The following is a 27266-nucleotide window of genomic DNA, read 5'->3' on the forward strand; positions in this document are numbered from 1 at the left end:
AAACCCACTTACCCAATGGCATTTTTACACTTAGGTAGTTCAGACAGAGTCCACATGTTGTTTTTATACAGTGCATCAATTTCTTCTTGTGCTTCTTTCCTCCACTAGCTTTCTTATGTTTCAGGTATGTGCTGTAATTCACCCTATGATGTTGGTTCATGCAGTAACTAGGTTAGTGTTTGGGACTAGAATTCTGTATCTGGTTACTGGTCAATCATTAAGTTCATGCCTTGTTCTTATGCAGTGCATCCATTTCTTTTTGTTCTGCTTCCTCCAGTTGCTGGCTTCTAGTTCAGGCATATGCTGTAATTCAGCCCTCAATGTTGGTTCATGTGACAGTGACATCCTTGTGAGTAGGTTAGTTTCTCAACTGGAATTCCCTTGTTGGCCTGTGATGAGCTTTTGAGGTCCAAGTTCTCGTCTGTCTCTGCAGTGGTCTCCAGCTCTTCTGGTTCATCTGTTGGTTCTGGACCTTCTGCCTTCACCTCCTCTTCTGGTTGATCATCTGCTTGTATATGAACAGTGACTGTATCCATGAACAGTGATTGCATCCATTGGCTCTGGATGATACACTAGCAGCTGGTTGTTGTTTCCATCTGTTCCAGATGGTCATCTGTCGCAGCAGTCTGGTTGTTCTTTGGTTGCTCATTGAACTGCATCATTCTGTTTGTATTAATTTGGTTAGTGTTTGGGTCTAGAATTCTGTATCCCTTGCTTTCTGGAAAATAGCCTACAAAGATCCTTTATTTTGCTTTGGAATCTAGTTTGAATCTCTTTTATTTTGGTATATGGGCATAGATCTTGAATCCAAATACGCTATTCTTCACTTGACTTTCTGTTATGCCATAACTCATAAAGATTTTTCTCTGTGGCTTTGATTGGCTGTCTGTTTTGCAGCTTCTCACCAGTGCCTATAAGGAAGTCCTGAGTCAATTAGTATGTATCTGATCATGCCCATTATAGAGCAATTCTTGTGCTCAGCAACCACATTCTGTTCTGGTGTGTGGGGTACAGTAAATCTCTGCTGGATTCCATGCTCCCTTAGGAATGCCTGCACCGATCTAGACACATAATCACCAGCATGGTCAGACTTGGTGGCTTGCGGGTTGCTGTCAAACTTGTTAAAAACAGTGGCAGAGTAGTCCCTCAGTTTCTGCTCAGTTTGTAGTTTTTTCCTTCAGCAAATAACACACAATCTATTTTTTAAAACTATCAATAAAAGAAAACAGATAAATATTATTTCTAGATGCTGGATTGATAGGCTGACATAAGTCAATGTGAATCAGCTTGTTTGGAAATAGAAGGCAAATTCCCTTTCCTTTTATACAACTTACACAGCTTTTCCTTTATACAACTTTTCTCTTTATACAACTTATCATTGATGCCTGTTACCAAGTCCTTTGCTGTAGTTTCAAGATGGCTTCTGGATCACAATGAGCAAATCTCTTGTGCCAAAGCTCCAGGGATTTCTGGTCAGCAGCAGTTGTCTTAGCTGTTGTACAGGTCTTTGGTTCCTGGCAGTCTAGCTCAAAGGCTCTGTTTTTGAAAGCACCTGTGGAATATAGCTCACCTTGGCACAAGGCAGTACATAAGTTATTCTCAAAGTATATGGCAAATCCTTTTTCTGAGCACACTCTTGCTTAGCAAATGCTTAGCAAATTTGCCTTTAAATCCAAAATATCATCTGCTGTAATTTCATTGCCAAGAAAACTTCAAATGTTGAGCTTCAGCAATAAAATTTGTATCAAAATAAATATATTTACTATATAATGTACAGTAGGGTTACCAGATGTCCTATTTTTAGTGTGTCTCTTTTTTGTGTGTCTGTCTTCTTTTGGACTCTTAAAAAAACTGATGAAAATGTCTTCTTTTTGTGTTGGAAGGTCAGGAATATTCTAGTTAGTAGCAATCACCATTAAATAGTAGGGCTGTTAAAATGAGATTTGTCATAGTGATATCTTTTCTTGAAGTAGTCAAGAAGTATTTCCTTTTTTTTTTTTCCTTTCAGAATATGGGAACTCTAGTGTACACAGTAACATGATTAAAACATAGGGCCTGAATATCAGGCTGCATTTAAAGTAATTGAGAATTGGCTTTACCAGAGCTTTTTTTCTGGGGGGATGTGATGGAACAGAGTTCCTGAACCTCTTTGTGGAAACAAAATTCTTAAAAAAACATTTAAAAGTTCACAAGGGGCACCCATGTGTTTCTCCTTCATTTCCCTCTTGAGAGTTCCAGCACCTCTTTTTCCAGCAATAAAGCCCTGAGCTTTACTTAAGCTATTGTAAATTCCTCATACAAAGTTGATGATAGCCTCAAAGGCTTTCTTCAGTGGTTAGTAATACATAACATAGTTTTTAGAAACGCATCTGAAAAATAAACAATGACTGATAACAGACAGGCAGTTTGGAGCGGATGGGAGGCTTCCCAAATCGGGCCAGCTCAGAAAGAACCGTCCACACACTCCAGCGCAAGGTGCCCTTATCTCTCCCGTGGGGCACCTTGGCGTGGTCAGATGGCTGTAGCACACTATTCCCTTGACACGGTTTGGTTTTCTTTTTTTTCTAAACATGTTTAGTGGTCATGCATATATGCGTACACATGCACTCATGGGCGCATGCACTCATGCGCTCTGGGTAGTTTTTGTTTTTTTTTAAAAGCTGGAAGCAGCTTGGGGTGACTTGTCACATTCACACTGCCAAAGCTTCTTACTTGTGCACTTGCGGGTCCAGATGCTGAAGAGGCGACTGGTGTGCAGCTCAAAAATTTGCTACCTCTTTGAAAGTGGTAGCTTTTTGTGCCACCTGAGGATGGGGTGAGTGCAGGCTGGGGACAGGCAGCAGATGTTAGCATTTGGAAGGATTTTTCATGTTGGTTTCTGAGGCGTCTCTGAGTCGGCCCAAACTTCCCATCTGTCATCAGCCAATATATATCAATCTTGACCAGATGGTGTTATCTGAAAATATTGAAGGGGAGAGAAAAGAAAAAAAGGCAAATTGTTACAACATAAATAAGCATTATTAATACTGCATATTGTTTTTGAAAACTGTAAAAAATAAAAAACCCTCATAAACAATGTCATATAGTAACTATGCACACAACATAAATTGTCCATTGATATTAATCAGTTAAAAATTACATATGATAAATTGTATTACAGACATACAGAAGAAAATTTAACCCTGTAATTTGGTACAGATCCAGAGGAGTTAGCTGTGTTGGTCTGTTGATGCAACATAGTAAAGAGTCCAGTAGCACCTTTAAGACTTACAAATTTTATTGTAGCATAAGTTTTCGAGAAACACAGACCCTGCAACAGACCCATATATCAACTCTGTAACATAAGTTTTTGAGAAACCAGACCCTGCAACAGACTTAGATGTCAACTCTGTCCACATATTATCTACCCAGAAAATATTACTACAGGACCTAATGGCATCAGCTACACAATCTCTGGCTCTTACAGTTGCTTATCCTCCAATGTGATACATCCTCTTATGTGCCAACAATGCCCCTGTGTTCTGAACGTAGGACAAACCAGCCAACTTCGATGTAAAATAATAAATGGACACAAATCTGACATCAAAAATGGCAATATCCAGAAACCAGTAGAACACTTCAGTCTACCAGGACATTCCATCAAGGACTTAAAAGTCATTATAGTTCAACAGAAACATTTCAAAAACAAAATCCAATGGGAAGCTGCTGAATTGAAACTCATGTAAATTTGACTCAGTCACACTTGGATTGAATAGAGACTTTAGATGGTTATCTCATTACCAGAAGTAACAACCTTTCCCCTTCAGGTATTCCATTCAGATTCATTCTTAGAAGGAAGCCTGGATTTCACATTCTACCTTTTCCATTACTTTTTCAACTCCTTTGCATTTACATAGCACTCACTTCCTGCATTCACTCCTCCCTTCCCTTACCACCTATATTTCTCTGGCCAGTTTCTACATACCCTCCATGCTCTAGATGAAGGAATCGGTGTTTCTCAAAAGCTTACTCTACAATATTTTGTAGTTATTAGTCTTAGAGGTGCTACTAAATTCTTTACTAACTTGACACAGAATTTTAAGTATTTTTGGATGTGTGTGTCATCACAGCAGTAAATTAGAGTAGCACATTTATCATAATCAGGTCAGCTATATGATGCAGTGCCTTCCATGTGTTGTGTAATTTGGCTCCCAAAAGAGGGGAGGAAGGGAGAAAAAGGGAGGACAAAAAATATTAGCACTGCTAGTCTGAGAACTGCAAGCACAGATACAACCACTCACAATCCAACATAGGAAGTCCAGTCCACTCCCTCCATCACTCTCTGTGGCGACAACATCTACACATAGTAAATCAAAAACCTCTTTTATGTAGAAGTCTGTGCAGATGTAGAGATGTAGGCTAGACACATACCCACCCTTAAGTGCAGCTGTTTTTCTACATGGCTGGAAATTAGATAATGTTTGATGAGTGGAATATTTAGGTTTTTTAATACAATTCTTATGTTAGCAAATTCTAACTTTGACAGGTCTAGTACTCATCTCCAGTAGTCATTTTCCTTGTATATCTACTTGATCTCTATTGGCTGGGTGTACTTTTCTTGAAGCATTTGTGTCCAGGTCGTCAAAAAAAATTAATATCCGATGCCATATGTATGGAAGCACCACTATGTTGAATGTTGCTTTCACTATGTATGGAAGCATAAAGCGTGTGATTTTCACCAGTTTGCACTAAATGAGATATGCAATGATTAAATAGTTTTCTTTGGGACAAATCCTTCTGTCTCTGTCTGCTTGCTGGTGTTGGCATTTATATTCCTATTGAGCAAACACTCCCTCTGGATATGACCTAGCTTGTTACAATTGTAGCAATGAGGAGCATTTCTTTTGTCTTGGGATGGTTGGGCTTTCTGTGGTCAACTGACTTTTTTCCTGCTCCTCTTGACAGTGTACAGTACTTATCTCTTATCAGCCCCAGAACATCCTCTAATTTAGAATCTTTCCCATTAAATGTTGAAATAAATGCAGAATAAGATTCAAGCAGGGAAATTAGAAACAGTCCAATTTGTAAATCTTAATCTAGCACTTTACCAGCAGTTGCAAGTTTATCAGTTAATCAATTATATTTATTAACATTTCTGCACTTCCACTTTCTTGTAGCCTAAGTTATCTAAAACAAAGAAATCTTGCTATCCTGCTCTTGCTTGCCATAGACCTTTCTCAAGACTTCAATCACTCTTTTTGCAGTTTCTTGTCTGTTTATGTACACCAATTGGGAATTAGCCAGTGTACTAATAGTTAAATTTTATGCTTTATCATCTGCATTCTTCCATCTTGTGATCTCATTTTCAGACTTGGAAGGTCATGGAGCAGTTAATGAAAAAAAATAACTTTTTCCTTCTTGAGCCAGTGTTCAGTTCTAAAAAGCCATGCATTGAAATTATCTCCATACAGTTTCTCTAGGATTGCATGTTGCTGGGACATAGCTTATCAATTCAAAAAGGAAGTGGAGAAGAGAGATGCACGTTCTTTTCTGTACTCAGGGCTTGGGACCAGTTGTTAAGCAAATTCTCAGCATCGTTTATTCTTGCCAGCATGAGGTAAAGCCTTGTAATTGCTCAAGCACACAAAAAAAATCCTTTATAAACTTTAAAATTCACTCTTGGCACCCATAATCATATTGGGATATTTTGCTAATATAGCAGAGTTTTGCCCAGTCGTAGAAGTATAATACTGAGAGAAGCCTAATCTAAAGGGTACTTTCTGTACCATAAATGGCCAGCTTGTTGGGCATCATGTGTGGAAGTATGAGGTTATTGTATTTACTGGAAAGAGCTACTGAGACATGTCTTCAGCTCTCCATGGAAGGCCAATACTTTTTAGATTAAGTTTCTTTCTCTTCTTTGAACTATAACCTGAATGTGAACACCATGTACGTGAATAAATGTAAGTTCACTTTTTTTTTTTGCAATATATTTCTTGGGAGATTTATTTACTGCACTCAGAATTGAGCTTCTACAACTGGGCAAAACTCTGCTATATTAACCAAAATATCCCAATACTTCCTTCAGTAATCAAGAACATAGTGGTGTAATAGTGGTTTTATACCGTCATCACCTGCGACTCCTTGAGCGCTTTCATCAGCGCTGCCTTCGCACCATCCTCAACATCCACTGGAGTGACTTTGTGACCAACACTGAAGTCCTCAAGCGGGCAGAGGTTACCAGCATCGAGGCACTGCTGTTGAAGACGCAGCTGCGCTGGGCAGGGCATATTTCTAGGATGGAAAACCACCGCCTTCCCAAGATTGCCCTGTATGGCGAACTCTCCACCGGCCATCGAAATAGAGGGGCACCAAAGAAGAGGTACAAGGACTCCTTGAAGAAATCCCTTAGCACCTGTCACATCAACCATCACCAGTGGTCTGACCTAGCCTCAGATCGCAAAGCATGGAGGCACACCATCCACCAGGCTGTCTCTTCCTTTGAGAACACACGCATAGCTGGTCTTGAGGACAAAAGGAGATTGAGGAAGAATCGCACTGCTACAGGACCAACCCTAAATCAGACTTTTCCCTGCAGCCGCTGTGGCCGGACCTGCCTGTCCCACATTGGTCTTGTCAGCCACCAGCGAGCCTGCAGCAAACGTGGACTATTGCACCCTTCTTAAATCTTCGTTCGCGAAGCCAAGCCGAGAGTGGTGTAATGTCATTGCTGAAGTTTTCCCTCTCCAGCAAAGGGCATCAACATAGTAGTCAATTCATAGTACAGTAATATTGCATGGTTTGGCAGCAGCTATAAAATGCACCAACCTTATTATCACTTTCATACTAAACTGTATATCCTTTGCTTTGAAATACAAGATTGCTTCACTCTCACATCTCAGATGAAAGTCATCTACATTTCTTCTCTCCTGAAAGGGTGAAAAGATTATCTAAAGTTTTTAAAATCAGCTTCTTTTATCTAGGTGTTTTTTAGATTTTCCTTTTTGATGTTAAATACACATCTGATCTGGTAGTCCGCCCCCCTCAGAATTATTGTCTGTTGTCAATTGGTTGATGCTTGTGTTCTAAAATAAAATAGTTCAGACACATAAAAAAGGATCTGATATATCATTACACTTTAAAAATAGCATTGAATAAGTGTTTCATCATTAATGTAATGATCTCCCTGGGCCAGAACATTTTCAGCAGACTTGATATCAAATTAGATATGAATTCTTCCAATAACTCACAAAGAGGTGTAGACTAGAGCTAAACTCACATTCTGAGTGGTACAATTAAAAAAAAAGAATTTTCGTAAACTCTGGCAGGTTCTTGTGTTTGATTTTCTAATTTGTATTATTTTGCTACTGTAAAGACACCACCCTCCTTTTATTAATAACTATTGCCTCAGAATACATACCTTAAGTGGAGATATTTTATTTCAGGGGGTGGCCTGGATATCACAAAATGTCTGGGGAGGGGGGAGGGAGGTATAGTGCTCCCTTGTCTTTGTAGCCTTTCTCAGCACACCATGGGGGTCCTGAAGTGGCCTACATCACAGCCTATTCAAAAATAAAGCTCTCTCTATTCAGTGGTATTACTCTCAGATAGTAGGACACAAAATTATTAAAGTTGCTTTGAAAATAATTTAGAAAACAGAAAGTTTTGTCAAAAGCATGTTGAATATTCAGATAGTAATATTTACTCTAAATGGATCCAAAATGGTTTTTATTTATTTATGTTTTTTAGAGTCTGCCTTCCTCACTTGAACTCAAGGTGGATTATATATATATGGGTGTTTTGCCTTGTGTTCACCGTGCATGTCTGTTGAGGTTTCTTTTTCATTCTGCATTGACTTCCTCCCCTTTATCATTCAGTGCACTTTCCCATAGCTGTTTCCTTTGGTTTTATCAGTGGCAATTTTTTGTGGGTTTTGTGGCGATTTATTCCTTGTTTTGCATCCAAGCCAAAGGTTAATTTAAAAGCGTACAGATTCCCTCGGATTTCCTCTCTGGGCCCAGTTTGTGGTTCGCGGTACTCAATTTATAGCTAGTTAAATTGGCATAACACTGGCTGAATGCACACCCACACAGACATCACCATCATCAGACATGCTGCTGCATTTTTCACTAACTGCAGTTTCTGGGTCAGGTTCAAGAGCAGCCCTACATAGAGTAAATTACAGTAATCGAATCTGGAACTGACCATTGTGTGGATCTCCATAGCTAAATCCTGAGAGGTGATATAGGTAACCAGTTGCCTGGCTAACTGCAGATGATAAAAGGCTGATCTGGCAACAGTGGTGACCTGGACCTCCATAGAAAGCAAGGCATCCAGGATCACCCCTAGGCTCCTTAGCCTTAAGAGCCTGTGTCAGTGGCACCCCACAAAGGACTGAGAAATGGATTTCCAATTTGAATCCCGCAAGGCTCTGGTACAGGACCTCCAAACCCCCAAGGCTCAGGTACAGTGTTTGTTGGATTTAATTTCAGCTGACTCTGCTGCCACAGCTTCCAGTGCCCTGTCCAAAACATCTGGGGCAAAGTCCAGTTGGCCATCCATCACCAGATAAAGCTGGGTGTCATCAGCATACTCGTGACAGCCCAGTCCAATCTCCTGGACCATTTGGGTGAGGGGTCATATATAGACATTACACAACATTCGTGAGAGGATCACCTCTTGCAGTATACCACATTCCAGCAGGTATCATGGTGACAAAAACTCTCTGTCCCTATGAAGGAAGGATGAAAGCTATTGTAAGGCAGTCTCCTGTATCCCTACATTGGTGAGGTGGTGGGTCAGGAGATCATAATTAACCATGTTAGATCAACAGCACCCACCTCTATCCAGAAGTCTCTGGAGGTCATCCATGAGGGTGACTAACATGGTCTCCAATCCTGGAGTGGGTCCAGGATAGAGGCATCATCCAAGAAAACCTGGAGCTGCTCAGCCACTGGTCTCTCAACTACTTTACCTAGGAATGGAGGGTTCCACACTGGGTGGTAGTTGGCAAGGGTTGCAAGGTCCAATGATGGTTTTTTTCAAGAGTAGAGTCATCATTGCCTCCTTCAATCCCACTGAGAATATCCATGAAGTCAGGAATACATTGATTATATTTCCCAGAGGGACCCAAACACCATTCCACAGGTCTTAACCAGCCAGGATGGGTTCAGGTCAAAGAGGCAAATGGTGGGCTTCACAGCTGCCTGGATTTTGTTAATCTCCTCCCAGGAGAGCTGGTTGAATTGGTCCAAAACTGGATCTGAAGATGGACAAGGGGCTTCCAGTCCCTTACTGTATCAACTGTGGCCAGGAGGTCATGGTGGAGCATCAAGCCTTTGGCTCTGAAATATCTCACAAATGCCTCACAGCCAATTCCTTAACAATGTTATTTGGCTTGTGGCAAAGAAGTTGACAATCAGATTGTTCTAAACAATTGGGCCAGGTGTGAGCTTGCAGATGCAATGGAAGCTGCATAGAATTTGTTCTTAGTTGTCTTCCCTGCCATTGTATAGGCCAGGGTGGCCAATGGTAGCTCTCCAGATTTTTTTTGCCTACAACTCCCATCAGTCCCAGCCAGCATGGCCAATGGCTGGGGCTGATGCGAGTTGTAGGCAAAAAAACATCTGGAGAACTACCGTTGGCCACCCCTGGTATAGGCTTTTATAAACCTCCTATAAGATGTTCCTGTAACTTCGTCAGGAGTAATCTGCTACCCTCTCTCCACTCATCTCAGTTATTGCTTCAGCCTCTGTAGATCCAGGATATACTTATGAAATGTGCGTGCACATGAAAGTTTATATCCAAAATTAAACTTTGTTGGTCTTAAAAGGTGCCACTGCACTCAAACTTTTTTCTGTTGCTTCAGACCAACATGATTACCCACCTGAATATATTTTTTGGTTTGGCTCAAAGAGCAGATGGTTCACTGATAGGCTTTATTCCAAGAGCTCTATTACCAAAAACTACAGATCAGTTGTTTAAGCTTTATTGATTCAGGACATAGTGATGATGATGATATAGTGATGATGATGATGTTTATAAGCTTCTGCCTACAGATTTGAGGCAACAGGTGAACATGAAATCAAAACTCATGTAACATGGGAATGTTTTGTACCTAACGCTTGATAGCCACAAGTTCTCTCAAAGCTGTTATGTTCAACAGCAGTTTTGGGAGAGCTCTCTCAGCCCCTCCTACCTCACAGAGTGTCTGTTGTGGGGAGAGGAAGGGAAAGCAGATTGGAAGATGCTCTGAGACTCCTTTGGGTAGTGAAGGGTGAAGTATAAATCTAGTCTCCTCTTCTAGTATGGGATGTTTGGCTGCATAATAAAAGCCAGTATACCAAGCCACACAGAAAATTGGACTGTGGGAATTCCATTGCTGCTTCTTTCTTGGATTTGGTGGAGGAAGTAGTTCTTGTAGTAGCAGTTTGCAAAATACAAGCTTCATTTACTAGGAGCATATAAAATGCCAAGATTGCTTCATAAATGTGTGTTTATAGTATTTTGAACTTCTAGCATGCGATAAAAGTGTATCATGTATTTTCATGATAAAATAATATGGTGGCTTTGTAAGGAGGATAAGGAACCCTATCTCACACTATAGCAAATTTTCATTTTCAAAGCTATGAAAAATGCTGAAGATTCAAAATGTTATTGTGGGCTTTACTAAATCCCGCAGTAAACAACCTCCATTTCTGCCTGCCTTGTCATTCTAAGATGACATGACAGCAAGAACACTCTCTCCAAGTAAGAGGTTTCTGTTTGATAGCATAGGCAAAAATAAGGTTAAGTTTGTAACACTCTGTAATACTGGCTATTGTTAACATAAAAATAAGTCTATAGCTCCCAGAGCTCATTTTAAGCTTGTAACACTCTAAATTAGAGCAGTAAAAATGATTGAAATTTTCTCCTTTGGTGACTAGGAACCGGTGGCTGTGATTATTATTCTGTTCAGAACCTCTGCTTTGCTTTAAGGTATTCTGTTGCATGGTTTGGATAATGTAATATTTATTTTGACAAATCCCTTTGCTTCCAACATACAGCACTTGAGATTTAAGTAGATAGCTACCATCTTTCAGCATAAATATTATGTTTTACTTTGCATGTGAAGGTCAGAATTTTTCTAAAGACTCAGAGGAGGCAGCCGTTTTTCAATAATTATGTGTTCTCATACTATGACACATTTTCATTGTGGTAAGCAACATTTATCTTGTCGGATAACAGGTGCCCAGTATCGTGCAAATGTATTAAACTACATGCCATTTAACTAGAAAGAAAATGCCATTTCACTAGAGTGAAAATAGCACTTTAAAGAGGGAAAATGAAGTGTTATATATGGAAAGTATACACAAAAAAGTTGTGATAATTTAGTACTAATAATATTGGGACATTACTCTTGGTGAAATCTTGGTTAATATTCTTAGTAAATACTGTTATTTTGCATGGACCACATTTATCATCAGACAGCAATGGCAAGCAAGAAGGAAATATAGGGTTGCCAGCCTCCAGGTGGGCCTGGAGATCGCCTGCTTTTACAAGTGATCTCCAGCTGGCAGAGATCAGCTCCCCTGGAGAAGATGTCTGCTTTGAAGAGTGGACTCTATAGCATTGCACCATTCTGAGGTCTCTCCCTTCCCCAAACCGAGCCCTCTCCTGCATCCATCCTCAAGTCTTTTCCAACCCAGTTCTGGCAACCCTAGAAATTAAGCAGTCTTATGTATTGGCCTTGCAAGTGGGGCTGCCAGCTTGCAGACCTAAAAACATTATTGTATCTTTAAATTTCTTTCAAGTCAGTCTTAGGTGTTCCCATTCACTTTATCCCAGTCTTGCCATTCCGTTCTCTTTGTTTTGTTTTGTAATGAAGTATGTTGTGCAGAAGAAGTAGAAGAAAACTGAGGGTAGAGTAGGCGGTGGGTGTGGAATTGCTGCCTATCTTCCACTGTATTAGATAGTTAAGGTACCACATATGGTTCTGGATTGTAATCTGACAGGCCTGTTTGCATGGGAGCAGTCAATATATTGTCTGCCACCACCAGTTCTGTTTTTTCAAAAAAGATGTGTCAGAAATTAGCTAATTGGAAAATAAGAAAAATTCTAGTTCCAACCTGCCTAGAGCTTTGTTTTCTAAATCATGGATATGTAGTCATGGGTTGTAATTGCAAGGTGGTAGTCAACAAGATGGTGCATTTTGTGTATTCTTGGAAACACTTGGTTTAACTCTGGTGCACATTTAAGTCTTCTTAATAATGATTTTTATTTCATCTATACCACTCTTTTCTCTCCAATTTGGACAAAGTAGCTGAAGTCGTTCTCTTATCCTCCTCACAGTAACCCTGTGAGCTAGGTCATATTGAGAATATCTGACTGGATCACCCACCACTACGTTTTCATGAAAGAGATGGGATTCAAACGTGGGCTTTTTTTTTTCAGATGCTAATCTGACACTCTAACAGTACGCCATGCTGGCTGAGTTCTGATACTAAAAATGGGACACTGTACGGTTGATACCACAACACCTTAGCTTGGCTTTAGTGATCTGCTACCCTTTCTCTTTCCTTGGATTCTTAGTATTCAGAATTAGCTGTCCTGGAGCCATTTTGTGTCAGCACAACTTTTTATGATGAGAGTGAATGACTCTGATTATTTCTTGATAACATGCCTGTTCCACTGGTTTAATTCAAGACTGATAAGTATGATTAAATCCGTGATGAAAGCTGAGATGAGAGTGGATTTTTTTAGGATGTTTTTAGTTATTGTTGAGAATCACAGAATTTGCTAGCAGTGGGGTTGGATATAGAAAACCAAATCATGTGTAAATTGAATCAAGTGAATTTTTAAGAATCTTTCATGTTAGTCTAAAGGAAATAAATATATTTCCCACTACAGATAAAAGCAAAATCATAAACATAACAAAAGGAATGTCTCAAGAAATTGAACACATGACATTACATTTGGGGTTTCCCTAGAAGTGATATCATTCTGTCACAGTCCGACCATGTCCCTACTCCCACAGTCTTCTGCTAGTTGCCAAGCCATGGCTGGCAATTCTGCAGCAACTACCAACCTGGTGGAACTTTCTGCTGAATACTATCAGGGCCCTGCGGGACTTTATGCGACTCCACAGGACTTGTAAGGTGGAGATGTTCTGCTAGGCTTTTGGTTAAGGGCAGTGATGGTTTTCAAACTGGCTGGCACCTTCCCTTACTCTCCAGACTTATTTGTTCCTCTTCCCCCTGCCTGTGAGGATGTTGACATAAATAATTCCCATTGTTGTATTAACTCTATTTGTGTATTCTGTTTGTCTTCCTTGTCTTATTTATTTTATTTTATTTTGGTTCATTTATATGCTGGCTGGGGCTGATGGGAGTTGTAGGCAAAAACATCTGGAAAGCTACCGTTGGCCACCCCTGCTATAATGTTTTATGTTTGTATCATGATGTTGTTAGTAACGCATCTTGTAGGACTTACAACCAAACTATAGAGGAAGTTATATTATTTCTTTTGTGTGGCACTGAATTCTTTCGCAGTTGGTTCTCCATTATCCATTAACTCTCACAGTACCTGATCTGTATTTGATTACCTCTAATGGCAACTGAAAGTAGGGCAGGGATAAAAGAATAGCTAATGTTCCTGAATAATTAAGTGAGTTTCTGTGTGACAAGTTGTCTTGCGTAAAATATACATTCACTTGCTATGCATTTATTGTGTTTATCATCTTGCTCTTATTACTTATTTATTCTAGTTTACAAGGATCACCTATTCATAGTTCTTGAGATGTTTTGCAAATATCTACTGGGATCAGTTAGAACAGTTAGAATCACCTACAACCAGAAGTCTATCTCCCCTCATATCCTCCCCAGGGATATCCTCTGTACAAGAGGATATCTGTCCATTGCCAAAGGAAGGGGTCCTTTCTATGGAATCATATACCTCCTCTTCAGACTGATGCTGTCTGTCCTCAAAACTCTCACTCTCCACAACAGCACAAAAGCTGCCAGCATAGGAGTGGGGCTATTCTGGTAAGTCCCTGAGGGTCTCTTCCCCAAACTTGTCTCTGCCTCAGCTTCTCCAGGTCAGCAACCCTAGTCTTACGAATACAAACCTGCTCCCATAGAGCTATGAGCTCCATGCAGAGAGCACACATCCATGATTTCCACACAGTGGGTAGACAATCATACATGTTGCACTCTCTGCAAAACACTAGTTTGCCCCTGCTGGCTTTCTACCTTCATAACTGGAATGTTCTGTAGTTTATGCCTTCAGTGCATACCTGTTGTTAATTCTTCACTCATTTTCTTGTTTCCCAGTAATCTGTGTGCCCTTCTTATCCCCAGCCCTGAGTGACTTCCTCTGTCTTCCAGAGAAGAATTTACTGATTTTGGCCATTATAAATGTGTTTGTCATCATCTGTTTTTCTTCCTGAATGTCTAATAACTCCTTTAGTGTTTTTCACAGCAAGAATCTTTACCTTTGCTTTCTATTCACCTGAGGCCTCCCCTTCTCTCCTCTTCTGCTTTTCCACATTCTTTTCCTTGACCATCCTTATATTCCCTTTGTACTTTCAGTCTGTGGGCAGCCTCATCAAATTATGTGGCATCCAGGACCCCTGAGCGTGCTGATGATTCCAAACTCTGCCTCTCTGTTCCATACTTTCCTTTTTCCATGTAATTATATATTTCCTTTTACCTTCTGATACTGGCATCTTAATATCTCATTGCCATCTCAAATTCCATATGTCCAAGACTGTACTTCTCAGGGCCTACTGTAAGCTCTTGGAGGATTGGCTGTATCAAGGATGTGTATGCAAAGGAGTTCCTGCTACCAAAAAGGAAAAAAAATGTAAAGGCAGAGGCCTCAGGTGAATAGAATGGCATAGAGTCCAGTCTCCAAAACTACCCTAAGTCTGGCAGCACACTCTGGGTGACTTGATGCCACCTGGCTGGCATGACTTTACTTACTCCTTTTCAGCAGCAGCCCCACTATGACAGCCACTATGACATAGCAGTTGACAAACTCAAGGTTGGAAAATTCCTGGAGATTTGAGGGGTAGAGTCTGGAGAGGGTGAATTTGAGGAGGGGTCCTCAGATAGGTATAATGCCGTAGATGCCAGCTTCCAAGCCAGCCATTTCCTCCTTAGGAAACCACTGTTGACAATTGCCAGGTAAGGGCTGGAGATCACTCATATTGCAACTGCTCTCCAGATAACAGAGACCAGCTTCCCTGGGAGAAAATGGCTACTTTGCAGAGTGGACTCTGTGTCATTATACCCTGCTGAGGTTGCCTCCTGTATATCTTCCCACCTATCCAAGTGAAGGCATTGACTCCCCACCACTACTTCTTTGGGAGCTGATGTCTGTCATCTAGAAAGTTCTTGCTTTGGTCCCCCAGTGTAGAGAGAGATTTTACTTTTCCTAGATAGAGGCTGCAGGGAGGGTATGAAAAGCTGAAGTCAGATCAGTTCCACTACTCTGTGGTATATCATAACACAACCAGATCAGGCCAAGAAAAACAGATTATGCCACAAGCTCACACTGATGCTAAATGCAGCAACAATGCACTGCAAAGAAATGGAATGCTGGGCTTCAGTGTCTGTGTGACCATTGTCATGTCTCCCCCAATTATTGTTTTGACTAGCGTGACAACTAGGCCTGGATGCTTGCTCCTGTTCAGCAGCAGCCCCCCTATGACAGCCAGTGTGACTTGGTAGTTTCCAGCTCCAGTTTAGAAAATTCCTGGAGATTTGAGGGGTGGAGCCTAGAGAAGCTGGGGTTTGAGGAAAGGTAGGACCTCAGACAAGTACAATGACATAAACTCTACCCTCCAAACCAGCCATTTCCTCCTGGGGAACCATCATTGCTAATCTCCATGTGAGGGCTGGAGATCGCTCTGACATATGACAGACATCAGCTCCCCTGGAGGTAGAGGGGAATGAATGCCTTCACTTGGGTGAGTGGGAAGACAGGAAGGGTGGTAGGCACTCACCCAGAGCCTCTTTCTAGTGTCTGTTGTATTTTCCCTCACAATGAGCCTTATTCCTAGTAGTAATATAATAGCAACAACAACAACACTCTGATATTCTGAGCTCTGTAATATTGTGCCATATACACCCTTGCAGTATTTAACAGATAGTAGAATAATCAGACTCCTTGTCAGGACTCAGCCTCTGAATCTATTTTCAATGCCAGGAGCATGCAAAGTGCCCCTTATGGTCATCAGAGCTGCCTTCTATCCATTTCAAATTATGGATCAAGTAAAAATTCTGATAGATAAGCATGACCTACACAGAAGGTTTGGTGTCTTACATGTGAAGAAAATTCATGTATTGTATATACTTCAACTTTAACATACTGTGCAGCTAGAGAATACAAAGGCTGCACCTTGTTTATATGACCACAAATATAACAGTGTATGTCTAAAACATGCACTTTCTTAATTTCAGGAGGGACTATTTTGTATGTAAAAATCATGCGTACATAGAATATTCCAGTCTTTGCCAAATAAACAGAAGTAAGCCTAGTTTGAATTGGGTGAAATGGACCGATGATGGAGTTAAAAATAAAAAGGGGAAAAGATCAGAGATGACAGAATGAGATAGATTAACAAAGAGCAAAGAAAAAAGAATTCTAATTCCTTGGGGAATCAGAACATAGAGGAGGCTGTTGTTATTCAAAGACCAGAAAGTGAAACCACTGTAAATCAGGTATTCATTGAGTGAGCTCACTACATATCAAAGAACATGAGGAGCTGTACTTCTGGGTATTCACTTTCTACTAGCTTTCTGGAAATCTGCCATGTTGTAATGTTATTTCTCAGAGATAAACTTGTAAGGATAGAATTACTTTTACTGGAAGAGTTCAAAGCACTTAACTAACACAATTTCTGTATAATCAGGAGAGCTACCTAGCACATTGAAATCCTGGAAACAATCACATTCAGGGAACAATTACATTCAGGAAACAATTACATTCTTTCAAGGACTGGGCTGTTTTTATTTCTGATAATTAATTAAAATACTTAGCACCCTGAATAAGGGTTGTTAATGCAGCTGTGAACTGGATACTAGTATCAGCGCTATCAATTTATTTAAAGAATTTACCCCAAAATATTGCTAGGACTAATTTAGTCGATGAGCCTTATATCATTTTTACTTGTATATATTCAGGTATTTTAATACTGAAATTATGGCTTGGTTCTGGCTAGATTTTTCTCAGCCTAATGTGGGTTTTGCCTGTGGAGATCCATGATCCCTAGCATAGCCTTTTGAGTGTTCAAAAGGGGTGTTTTTCACTAGTAGAAAAACTAAGTGGATTAAATTCAATATTTTCAAAATTACAGTACATCTCTTTTGCCCTTCTTTCTGAGGAACTATGGTAGATCTTGAAATCTGTTTTGTACTTGCTTAAATCTTGCTTAACACTTGCTTAAATCTGCAGCATTCACTGGGCTTTGCAGAAGAAAGCACTTCCTGCTTCCTAATACAAGCTTCATATACCCCCAAACATTCTTTTACAGCCCTCCCTGCCTTGTACTTAATATGCTGTCTGGTTAGGAGTTTCAAGGAGCTCATTTTTTTCTTTTCTTGGATGTTTTTGTGCAAGTTGGCATAGCTCTTTTTTTTTTTTTAAGTATTTTAAAATATGTTATTCACTGTAAAAAAATGAAGAAAATTCATTGTAAAAATGTTTAAATAGCTATGGATAATCTGGTATTAAGCAATTAACAGTGCAATCCTAAAGGTAACCTGCATTGCAGTGGCTGGGTGCCAAGCTAATCATGGAGCCAGTAGTCTGCTCCCTGAAGGCATTTGGTAGAGACCAGGAGGCAGACAAAAAACCAAGAACATAAGAACATAAGAGAAGCCATGTTCAATCAGGCCAGTGGCCCATCCAGTCCAACACTCTGTATCACACAGTGGCCAAAAATTTATTTATATATATATACACACACACACACACACACACATACTGTGGCTAATAGCCACTGATGGACCTCTGCTCCATATTTTTATCTAATCCCCTCTTGAAGCTGGCTATGCTTGTAGCCGCCACCACCTCCTGTGGCAGTGAATTCCACATGTTAATCACCCTTTGGGTGAAGAAGTACCTCCTTTTATCTGTTCTAACCCGACTGCTCAGCAATTTCATTGAATGCCCACAAGTTCTTGTATTGTGAGAAAGGGAGAAAAGTACTTCTTTCTCTACCTTCTCCATCCCATGCATAATCTTGTAAACCTCTATCATGTCACACCGCAGTCGACGTTTCTCCAAGCGGGTTGCAGAGTCTGCAAGCATCTCAGCATCCCCAACAACCATGCCATCGCATCCCATACAAGTCACAAGGTGCAACAGGAGGGCTGTGATGGTTAGGGCAGACAACCAGTTATGGCCTGGCAGGATTAAGGACCCAGCCCTTCACCCACACATAACAGCTGAGGGACGGGAAGGGACGGGGCATGCACCACTGGACTGTGTCCATTGCACCTCCATTCCCTTAAAGGAACAGAGCCCTGCCTAACAGTAACTGGACAGCTGAGAGATCTGGTATAGACCCAGCACTGGCGATCCCAGGCAGGTCCACAGCCCATATGGTCCAAAGGCTGCTATCACAAAGAAAGTGGGTCTCCAGCCCCTCTCACTTAATTACTGGCCTTGTGGAAGAGAGGGTGGGGATGGACTGTGCTGGCCACAGGCCTCATGCTGAAGGTCCTGGGAAAAGACCTGAGCCCCCCACATCCCTGGGTGCTGCAGCAGCCACAGTACCAAGGACTTGAGGCAACTGCCCACCTCCCCCTCCAGCACCATCCACAACCTCTGCTTCCTCCACCCCCAAGACATCTAGGCTGCCCAGTGTGTCAGCTCCCCCACCAGCTGTTCGATCTGGGGACTCTGTGATGCCTTAGCAACTAGAAAAATGACTGTCCTAATTGGCATTGCTTGACATGAAGAGGTCAGAGTTCAAAGGGAAAGCAGAGACACTGGGGAATGCCTGAGTCGTTGGGGCTGGCCATACCAGACAGTCCTCCAACTGTGACCTGTGCCCACAGCCATCTCACCTCTGTTGTGAGGGTGTTGTGGTCTGCCACCCCAGCACTGACCTATATATCCTCCTGACTTGGCGCAATCAGATGGATGGAGTGCTGGCTTCCAGGTCCTCAATGGAATACCCTGCTGGGGTGGACAGGGTGCCCAAAATGGTCCAGACTCCCTTCTCCCAAGCCCTGAGGCTTGTTCCCAGAAACCTGAGGCACCAGCTGACCCAGCGGCCCCCATTGGCCATTTATTCCAAAGGGTCATGGTAGAAGCCCTGGAGATCTCCCAGTTGTTAGTGAGTCATTGTCTTCACCCAGCAAGCTTGAGCTTGGCGACACTGTCCCCACACAGTGATTCACCTGCAGGGGAGAGGGGCAGGAGTGAGCAGATGTCAAGGAGGACAGAGAGGGGTGGGAACAGGGCAGGGAGGTGCTGTCCTTGCCCAGGGATGAACCATCACCAGAACTCCTCATACCTACTCGACAAAACTTAGATGTCACGGACACCCACTAACACACACGATGTTCATCACACACATGATGGCCTTAGCTCCAGGTAGATTGGGACCTTGCAGGAGGTTGGACCACTGGGGCCTGCAGCCTTTGAACTGTGGTGCTATCTCCCCTTCTCTGCAGGCTTTAGCCAGGCTGTTCTGGGATGGTTCCCTCTACTGCAAACTCCTTCCCCACTCCATCTCATTCACCTCCTGCCTGTGCTGTATGTTTTTGCAGGGCACACAATACTGGAGAAGATGGCATGCTAGGCAATACTGGACATGCATCAAGATGTTACAACTCTCCAACAGCACCTGCCTGGATTGCTTCCACCTGGACAGGGTGGTCATACAAGCCTTGTGCAAAGAATTCAGAATAGCACTTCAGGGCCAGGCTCCTGCCCTCTGATCTCCCTCCTATTTTTAGCCACTGGTTCTTTCCAAAGGGTCATGGTAGAGGCCCTGGAGATTTCCCAGTTGTCAGTGAGTCATTGCCTTTACAGCTTCCTGGATGCCATGCTGGGCCATCTTTAGGAACATGTGTGCTTTCCTACATGCCACCACATCATGAACGGAATGCTGAGGTTGATTGTGGGAGGCAGCATCACTGAGGCAGCACTCAGCCTCATGTGAGGGGAATAGGGAAGCACGTATAGATTCTTGCCCCATGCTTACCTGTCACTGCATGATCTCTCCATGCTGCGCCTCCAGAGATGGGGTAGCTGTCAGTTCTTCAGTGAGACATGTTAGCCACACAGTATGGACTTCGCTCTTCCCCTTGGGTGTTAGTGCCACAGTGCTTGCCCAGTAGTGTTGTGTTCTCTCTGTGTTTTTCCTACTGCAAAAGTGTCATACCACTTGGTCTCATTTGGAATACTGTGTACAATTCTGGTCACCGCACCTCAAAAAGGATATTATAGCATTGGAAAAAGTCCAGAAAAGGGCAACTAGAATAATTAAAGGTTTGGAACACTTTCCCTATGAAGAAAGGTTAAAACGCTTGGGGCTCTTTAGCTTGGAGAAACGTTGACTGTGGGGTGACATGATAGAGGTTTACAAGATTATGCATGGGATTGAGAGGGTAGAGAGAGAAGTGCTTTTCTCCTTTCTCACAATACAAGAACTCGTGGGCATTCAATGAAATTGCTGAGCAGTCAGGTTAAAACGGATAAAAGGAATTACTTCTTCACCGTAAGGGTGATTAACATGTGGAATTCACTGCCACAGGAGGTGGCAGCGGCTACAAGCATAGACAGCTTCAAGAGGGGATTGGATAAAAATATGGCTGTTAGCCACAGTGTGTGTGTGTATGTGTGTGTGTGTGTGTATATGTGTGTGTGTGTGTGTGTATGCATATGTATATATGTGTATGTATATTGGCCACTGTGTGATAGAGAGTGTTGGACCGGATGGGCCATTGGCCTGATCCAACATGGCTTCTCTTATGTTCTTATGTCTAAGTCCACACAGGGGAAAGCTCTGAGAAAGAATCCCATGCACCGTGCCCTGTACCTAATGAGTTCTGGGGCATCCTCACTGTGGTTTATGTAGGGCTGGGTGGGGGACAGTAGTGCGATGTTGGTGAAAGAGTTTTGCTTTTGCAAGAGAAAGAGGAGATTGATTGCATCTGTAGTTGGCATCTTGTGCTTCTCTGGACATTTTGGGTGTGACTGTAGCAGTGGGAGACACTTGAATTTTTTGCTTGCTTGGGCAACTGTGTTTTTACTGGTGTAACTTTCCACCACTGATTGGAGGGGGGGGGAACGTTCCTGGGCTGAAATAGCTTAGAGTGCTGACTACCTCCATCTATACCCCTGACTCAACCAGTTAAGGTGCCTGTTATGGGGAGAGGAAGGGAATGTGATTGTTAGCCACTTTGAGACTCCTTAAGATAGCAAAAAGTGTAGTATAAAAACCTATTCTCCTTCCAGCACTGGCCGGCTGACAGGTGACCATGGTGGGGGTGTGATGGTGGCCAAGACCAGCAGGATGTTGCTAGGGCACTGCACTAGCATAATTTTATCTTATGCTGGTGTATCTCCAAGGTATACCAACAAAACAGCTAATCTGCTTCCTTTGCTCTTTCATACACACCATTAGGATAGCAGTGTTTGATACTTTAAATTATTGATTTATTACTAGCCATTACATGGGTCAGCTATTTTTACACATCCATAGATTATCAGCAAATATTGATTGAAATCAATTATGGCCATGATACCCTTCACAGAGGAAGTGCTTTTAATATCAATTCTGATATTAGATCTCATTAGATAAATTATAAAACTATTGACAACATCCTAATTAGCATCTCCACATCCTTGGGGACAAAATTCTGTTTTCAAATATGCACATTCCACCATATGTTCCATTTTAAATTGCACATCTACTAATCAATCAACTAAATGCATTTAATCAGTTAAATGAACACCTTACTGGTTCAGTAGTATTGTTTTCAGTAGGATAGGTTAATGAATAGCAAACATGAAAAAGCAACAGAATTGGGGAGTATTTACAAAAATAATTAATCACAAAAGCAAATGGACAAGTTTTATTTATTTTAAAATATATTTTTACATAAACTGAGTTAATATTCAATAGATAGATGGCTATTTTGCAACTGCTTATTTTTCTCATTGTTTTATGGCTTTGGAGATTGTAGAATTATGCAGCTGTGTAAGCACCTATTTAATGTCAATATCCTTCATTTGGTTTAACTCTGGAAATTATAATGGAATGAATGTTTAGAAAATATAAAAGTAATGAAGATATATATATATATATATATATATATATATATATATATATATATATATATATATATATATATATAAAGGTAATCTCCTGTGCAAGCACCAGTCGTTTTCGACTCTGGGGTGACATTGCTTCCACAACATTTTCATGGCAGACTTTTTACAAGGTGGTTTGCCATTGCCTTCCCCAATCATCTACACTTTCCTCTCAGCAAGCTGGGTACTCATTTTATCGACCTCAGAAGGATGGAAGGCTGAGTCAACCTGGAGCTGGCTACCTGAACAAACTTCCGCTGGGATCAAACTCAGGTTGTGAGTAGAGGGCTCCGACTGCAGTACTGCAGCTTTACCACTCTGCGCCATGGGGCTCTTAATGAAGATATGGAGAGCCTATATATATTATATATATATATATATATATATATATATATATATATATACACATATATAAAATCATATCCTTCAAAAACTTCAGTTTCATAGAATTAGCTACGGGGCTTATGACAGAGTCGGTTGGAGTCTGTGAGTCTGACAGAGGCAGTTAGACAGGTTCACTTTTGGAGTGAAGGGAAATGATTCCTTGTCTTAACTGTTTTCGATCAATTCTGATGAAGAATTCAGTATCAGAACTGAATGTCTAAGAGTCAACCTAAGCTGAAGTCTGTTTTACACAGACACTAGAACTGAGATTGAGATTTTGGCAAGGATAATTAGGTAGTATAATGACACTCATATTCAGGCTGGGGGAAAAAGCGTTATATCTTCTGAGGAGAAGAATAATTCCTGCCCAGTTACCTAGGGGGTTATGCTGTGAGTCGATCCCTGGTCTGTTATGAAAGACACCTTGGGATTTTGAAACAAACTGTCATTTCCAAAAGGGGAATAGTGTTGGTACACAAATAGAGGCCATCTCCAAGAAACCTGTAACTAAATATTCAGCCAAACACCTCTCACTGTTAAGACCCAAGAATATATGAAAATGAGCTTCAACAATGCTATTTTGATTATTTAAAAAACATAATCTGTTTTAACAACTTTAACAGCATTTCCAAAACCTTTGATTTAACTATTCAATCCCTACCTTTTAAATAAAATCATTGCTTCTGTTTGAATGTTGCATTGGGTGCGATCAGATGGGAATTTTAGTCCATCATAGTCTCACACACACACCCTTCTGGATTTAATCTACATGATCACACATGCAGGGGACACCCTGTAGCCGGTTCATTCTTACCTCATGTTAGGATGGCCACCAGGAACCTCCTGGTGGCAAAATCCTTGTGGTGCTTCGTGGTGTGTTTCTGGCTGTGTGATTGGACCAGGCACTCCATGCACATTGAGGCACGCCCAGGCCCAGGCAAGATTATGGATTTTGTAGTATGTTGTCACCCTTCTTGCTCCCAATCTGTTTATTTAAATAGGCAGTATTAACAGATATAGGTTAACATCTATATAATGCTTGAAATTATTTGCTTAATGGAAACCAGTTTCAGTTGAGTTTGATTTATCAAGAATTAACTCTATGTTTTTGATGACTCTGGTCAGGCCTTATTCAAATATAGGTATGCACTATATTTAGGTATAGGTATGCACTTAAGAAGCCCTTTCCTATATCATTTATCTCCTAGCTAGATGTACACCTCATTATTGTTCAGGTTCTTTATGGCCATAGTATGCAAATAAATACTATTAAATAATCTCTGCTTCATTCTATGCTTGTTATTGAAGCAAAACTGTTGTTTTCTTAACATAGACTAAGCCCATAGGGCATTATATCATCCATCCATCCTTGTTACACAGAAAATTAATAGCAATGACATGAGTTCATAAAAGTTTCTTACCTGAAAAGTAAGCAGGTCACAGGCCAGGAGCCCCATCTGAGAAGAAGCTCTTTATCAATACAGCTTCCCATATTTATAGGATTTTAACATCCTCTCCTAACAGCTAATTGTCCCACTTGATAAAGGTGCACGTTCTTGGCTAACTTGTCTCTTAACTTTAAACACCATACAAGTCAAAAGTTTTTTTCAATATATGAAACTAAAAAAAAAAATCTTGCTACTTATCCAATCCCCTCTTGAAGCTGTCTATGCTTCTAGCCACCATCGTTTCCTGCAGTCTAATTAAAATAATGAGTACAGGTTTTTCATACATATGAATATCTTCTGGCCCTCAACCATTACTCCCACCCTTGAACCATATCTTCACCTCTGTAAAGCTGGACATTTTTTTTGATTTTCAGATGATTCTGCAGCTGGGCCTCAACAAATTGTATCTATTGATAGTGGGTTAAATAACTGCTGATCTGCACTAGGCCATATAATTATATTGCCACCGTGTCTTCTTGCTATTCTTCAAGGGTGTTCTGTTCTGGGTCTCTAAAAGCCCTTCTTGCATGTTTCCCTGAGGGGCCATGTTTATTCTGTTTATCAGTTGGTCTTATTGGTCAAGTCCAGCAACTGTTCCCCTATGTTTCCAGCCATATCCATGACACCAAAACCAACTGTTAAACATACAGGATTTACTATTTGTATAATTAAGCATGTAGGAGTGTGGTCATAAATTTTCTGTTGGGCTAACAGTGCATCCAATATGAGTTCATGTGTTCAAATGTAAGACAAAGATGATACAGAGTAGCTTAATAAATTTTACAAAACATTATGTTATAAAATTAATATTTTGTTACTAGGTTTATAGAATTTCTAAATGCTGTCAAAATGAGAAGCAGTGATTAATGCTGAAAACCGATGAAATATGAAAAGCAACTGACCCACCAAGCAAGGAAAGCAACTGATCAAACATTGCTTTAAGCCCCTTAGTTTTGCCCCTAACTGCCCACTGGCCCACAAATTTGCCTGCTAATGCTGCCTCTTTAGCTAGGAGATCAGAACAAAGGAATGTACAGTTAGGTAGCTGAAATGGAAGTTGCACAGTGTCCCTAGCTATTTGGTTCTGGGCATGGCCAGTGCCAGGTTTTTTGGCACCCTAGGCCACCACTGCCCTCCCTCCTTCACCAAGCAGCCCTCGCCCGTCAATGGCTCAAGATGGCCACTGCACACGTGGGGAGGAGGAGCAGTCTGTGAGGAAAATGTTGAAGCTCTACCTGCTCAGAAGGCCCCCTCCCCATTCGCACGTGCTCTCTCTTGCCTGAGCTGCTGGTGCTTAGTGTCCAGCTGCATTTGCTGCCTATCCAGCTTGCTTTCCCCTTTGCTTTGCTGCTCCCACTCGGTGCTCACCCAGTTTGCTGCCCTGGGACTCTCTTCTTACCAATCTTGCCTATGCCATTGCCCCCCCAGGATGACTAGCTTGATGACCTTGGGGGAGGCACTCCATGGCTGCTGCTGGGCACCCAGGGATGGGTACCGGGAGGAAGTTGGGGGCATCCATGGAGTGGGACATTGTGCATGCCAAACGCCAGAGCCAAGTGGTAGCAGCAGGAGGAGAAGGAGAGTGGCCTCCGTAGGCTGCAATGCAATACAAAGCAGAGATGGGATCACTTTACCTTCCCCCACCATGGCTTTGTCTTTCCCAGCCTGGGGCGAAGCCCCCCGTGTTCCTCCCCACCGCATGTCTGCAGCTCACATCTTTGCAGCTGGCAGCCCTGGAGACACCCCTGCCCAGGCCTACCTGCCTTCCTTCTTCTTCACTTACCCAGCAACAGAGTTGCCCCCCTTCACTTGGGGACCCTGGGTCACACTCGGCCATGCATTCAGCTGGCATGGTGTACTCATGGCTCTGAGAGGTGCACTGCATGCTTCTCCCCTGATGTGCTGGCACTGCCCTCGCCTTACATTGCTGGGCTCAGCCCAGGATGCTACTCCCTCCCCCAGGCCTCCGGAGGCCGCTGCAGCAACAGGAGACAGGCAGACAGGGTGGCAGGCGAGGAAGCAAAGCTGCCTCTCTCACTTTGTGTGGGAATCTTCCAGTGGGGTGAGGCTATGCTGTTAGTGTGGTGGTGGGCCAAGGTGGTGCACTGGGAGGGGGAGGGGTGCCTGCCGCCCCTGTGACCAAGTGGTACCCTAGGCGGCAGCCTACCTGACCTACTGGGTGGCCCTAGGCCTGGTTCTGGGGTGCTTTTATTAAGGCAGAGTTGAGGGAAGAAGAAGAGACAAAAGAATTAGGCAAACAGAGTAGAAGGTTAAGGGAGATGGAAGAAAAACATGTAAGTGTTTGAAGCAGAGTTTCATTTGCTGTTTTGATGTCTGATAGATCAGTTACAACTGTGGGATCTCAGGGATTTAAAATGCCATGAATCCCCCCTCCCCCTATTAATTCTGCCTGCAGTCTAAGTCTGCCAGGCTGACTCAAGAGGGATTACAATGTACTTCTCAGACAACTAAAAGTTAACAACTCATTTACTCTACTTGCAGATTTTCAGAAGATGTTGGTTGGTTTTCAAGAAGGCTTCTAGTAAAGGTCCTAGAAGGCTAGAAAAATTTCCTGATGAGAAGGCAGCATATTTCAGAAATTTTCATAAGGTGAGTAATCCTTCTCTGTGTAGATTTGAAAATGATGGAAAAAATCTGTACCAATAGGATATTTTATTTTTCTTACTTGTGAACTTTCTAAAGTTGACGTAAGATGAATTTGAAGACTGTATCTGTTTTGTACTGCAAATCTAAAAGTGCGTGTATAGATGGTCATAAAGCTTCAGACTTTATAGACAGTTACTTCAATGGAAACTTTTCTTCCACAACTCATCTCAGCAACTGTAATTGATTCAGCTATTTGTGCAGCAATCTTGTGGTTAATGGGTTTATTGATGGATGTTAAGTTCTACAAAAGGAGTCTGCTTTCTACCTTTGAAAAGCCATAGCAAAACAATTTGATGACTGAGACCTGAGCTGCAAAAGTTACCTGTTGCAACTCTTTACACAGCAAGTGTTGATTTGCCTGTTAGAACATTCCCCATTTTAAAAGCTCACTGTACATACAAAGTTAACATGTTGGGGAGAAGTCTAGACTTCTTTGTGAAGTTCTTCATATAGAGGGACTTTTTTACATATATG

At 41.7% G+C, this 27266-nt stretch overlaps 1 protein-coding gene across 1 annotated transcript in view; it reads left to right on the forward strand.

Annotated features, from left to right (window-relative positions):
* Positions 1 to 27266, forward strand: part of DOK6 (docking protein 6) — a 278299-nt gene that overhangs the window by 91406 nt on the left and 159627 nt on the right. The window contains exon 2 of the mRNA XM_060244066.1: positions 26628 to 26735. Within this exon, the coding sequence (XP_060100049.1) occupies positions 26628 to 26735 (108 nt within the window). The remainder of the gene's footprint in view (positions 1 to 26627; positions 26736 to 27266) is intronic.

Source organism: Heteronotia binoei, chromosome 7 (assembly GCF_032191835.1).
Source record: "Heteronotia binoei isolate CCM8104 ecotype False Entrance Well chromosome 7, APGP_CSIRO_Hbin_v1, whole genome shotgun sequence".
NCBI lineage: Eukaryota > Metazoa > Chordata > Lepidosauria > Squamata > Gekkonidae > Heteronotia > Heteronotia binoei.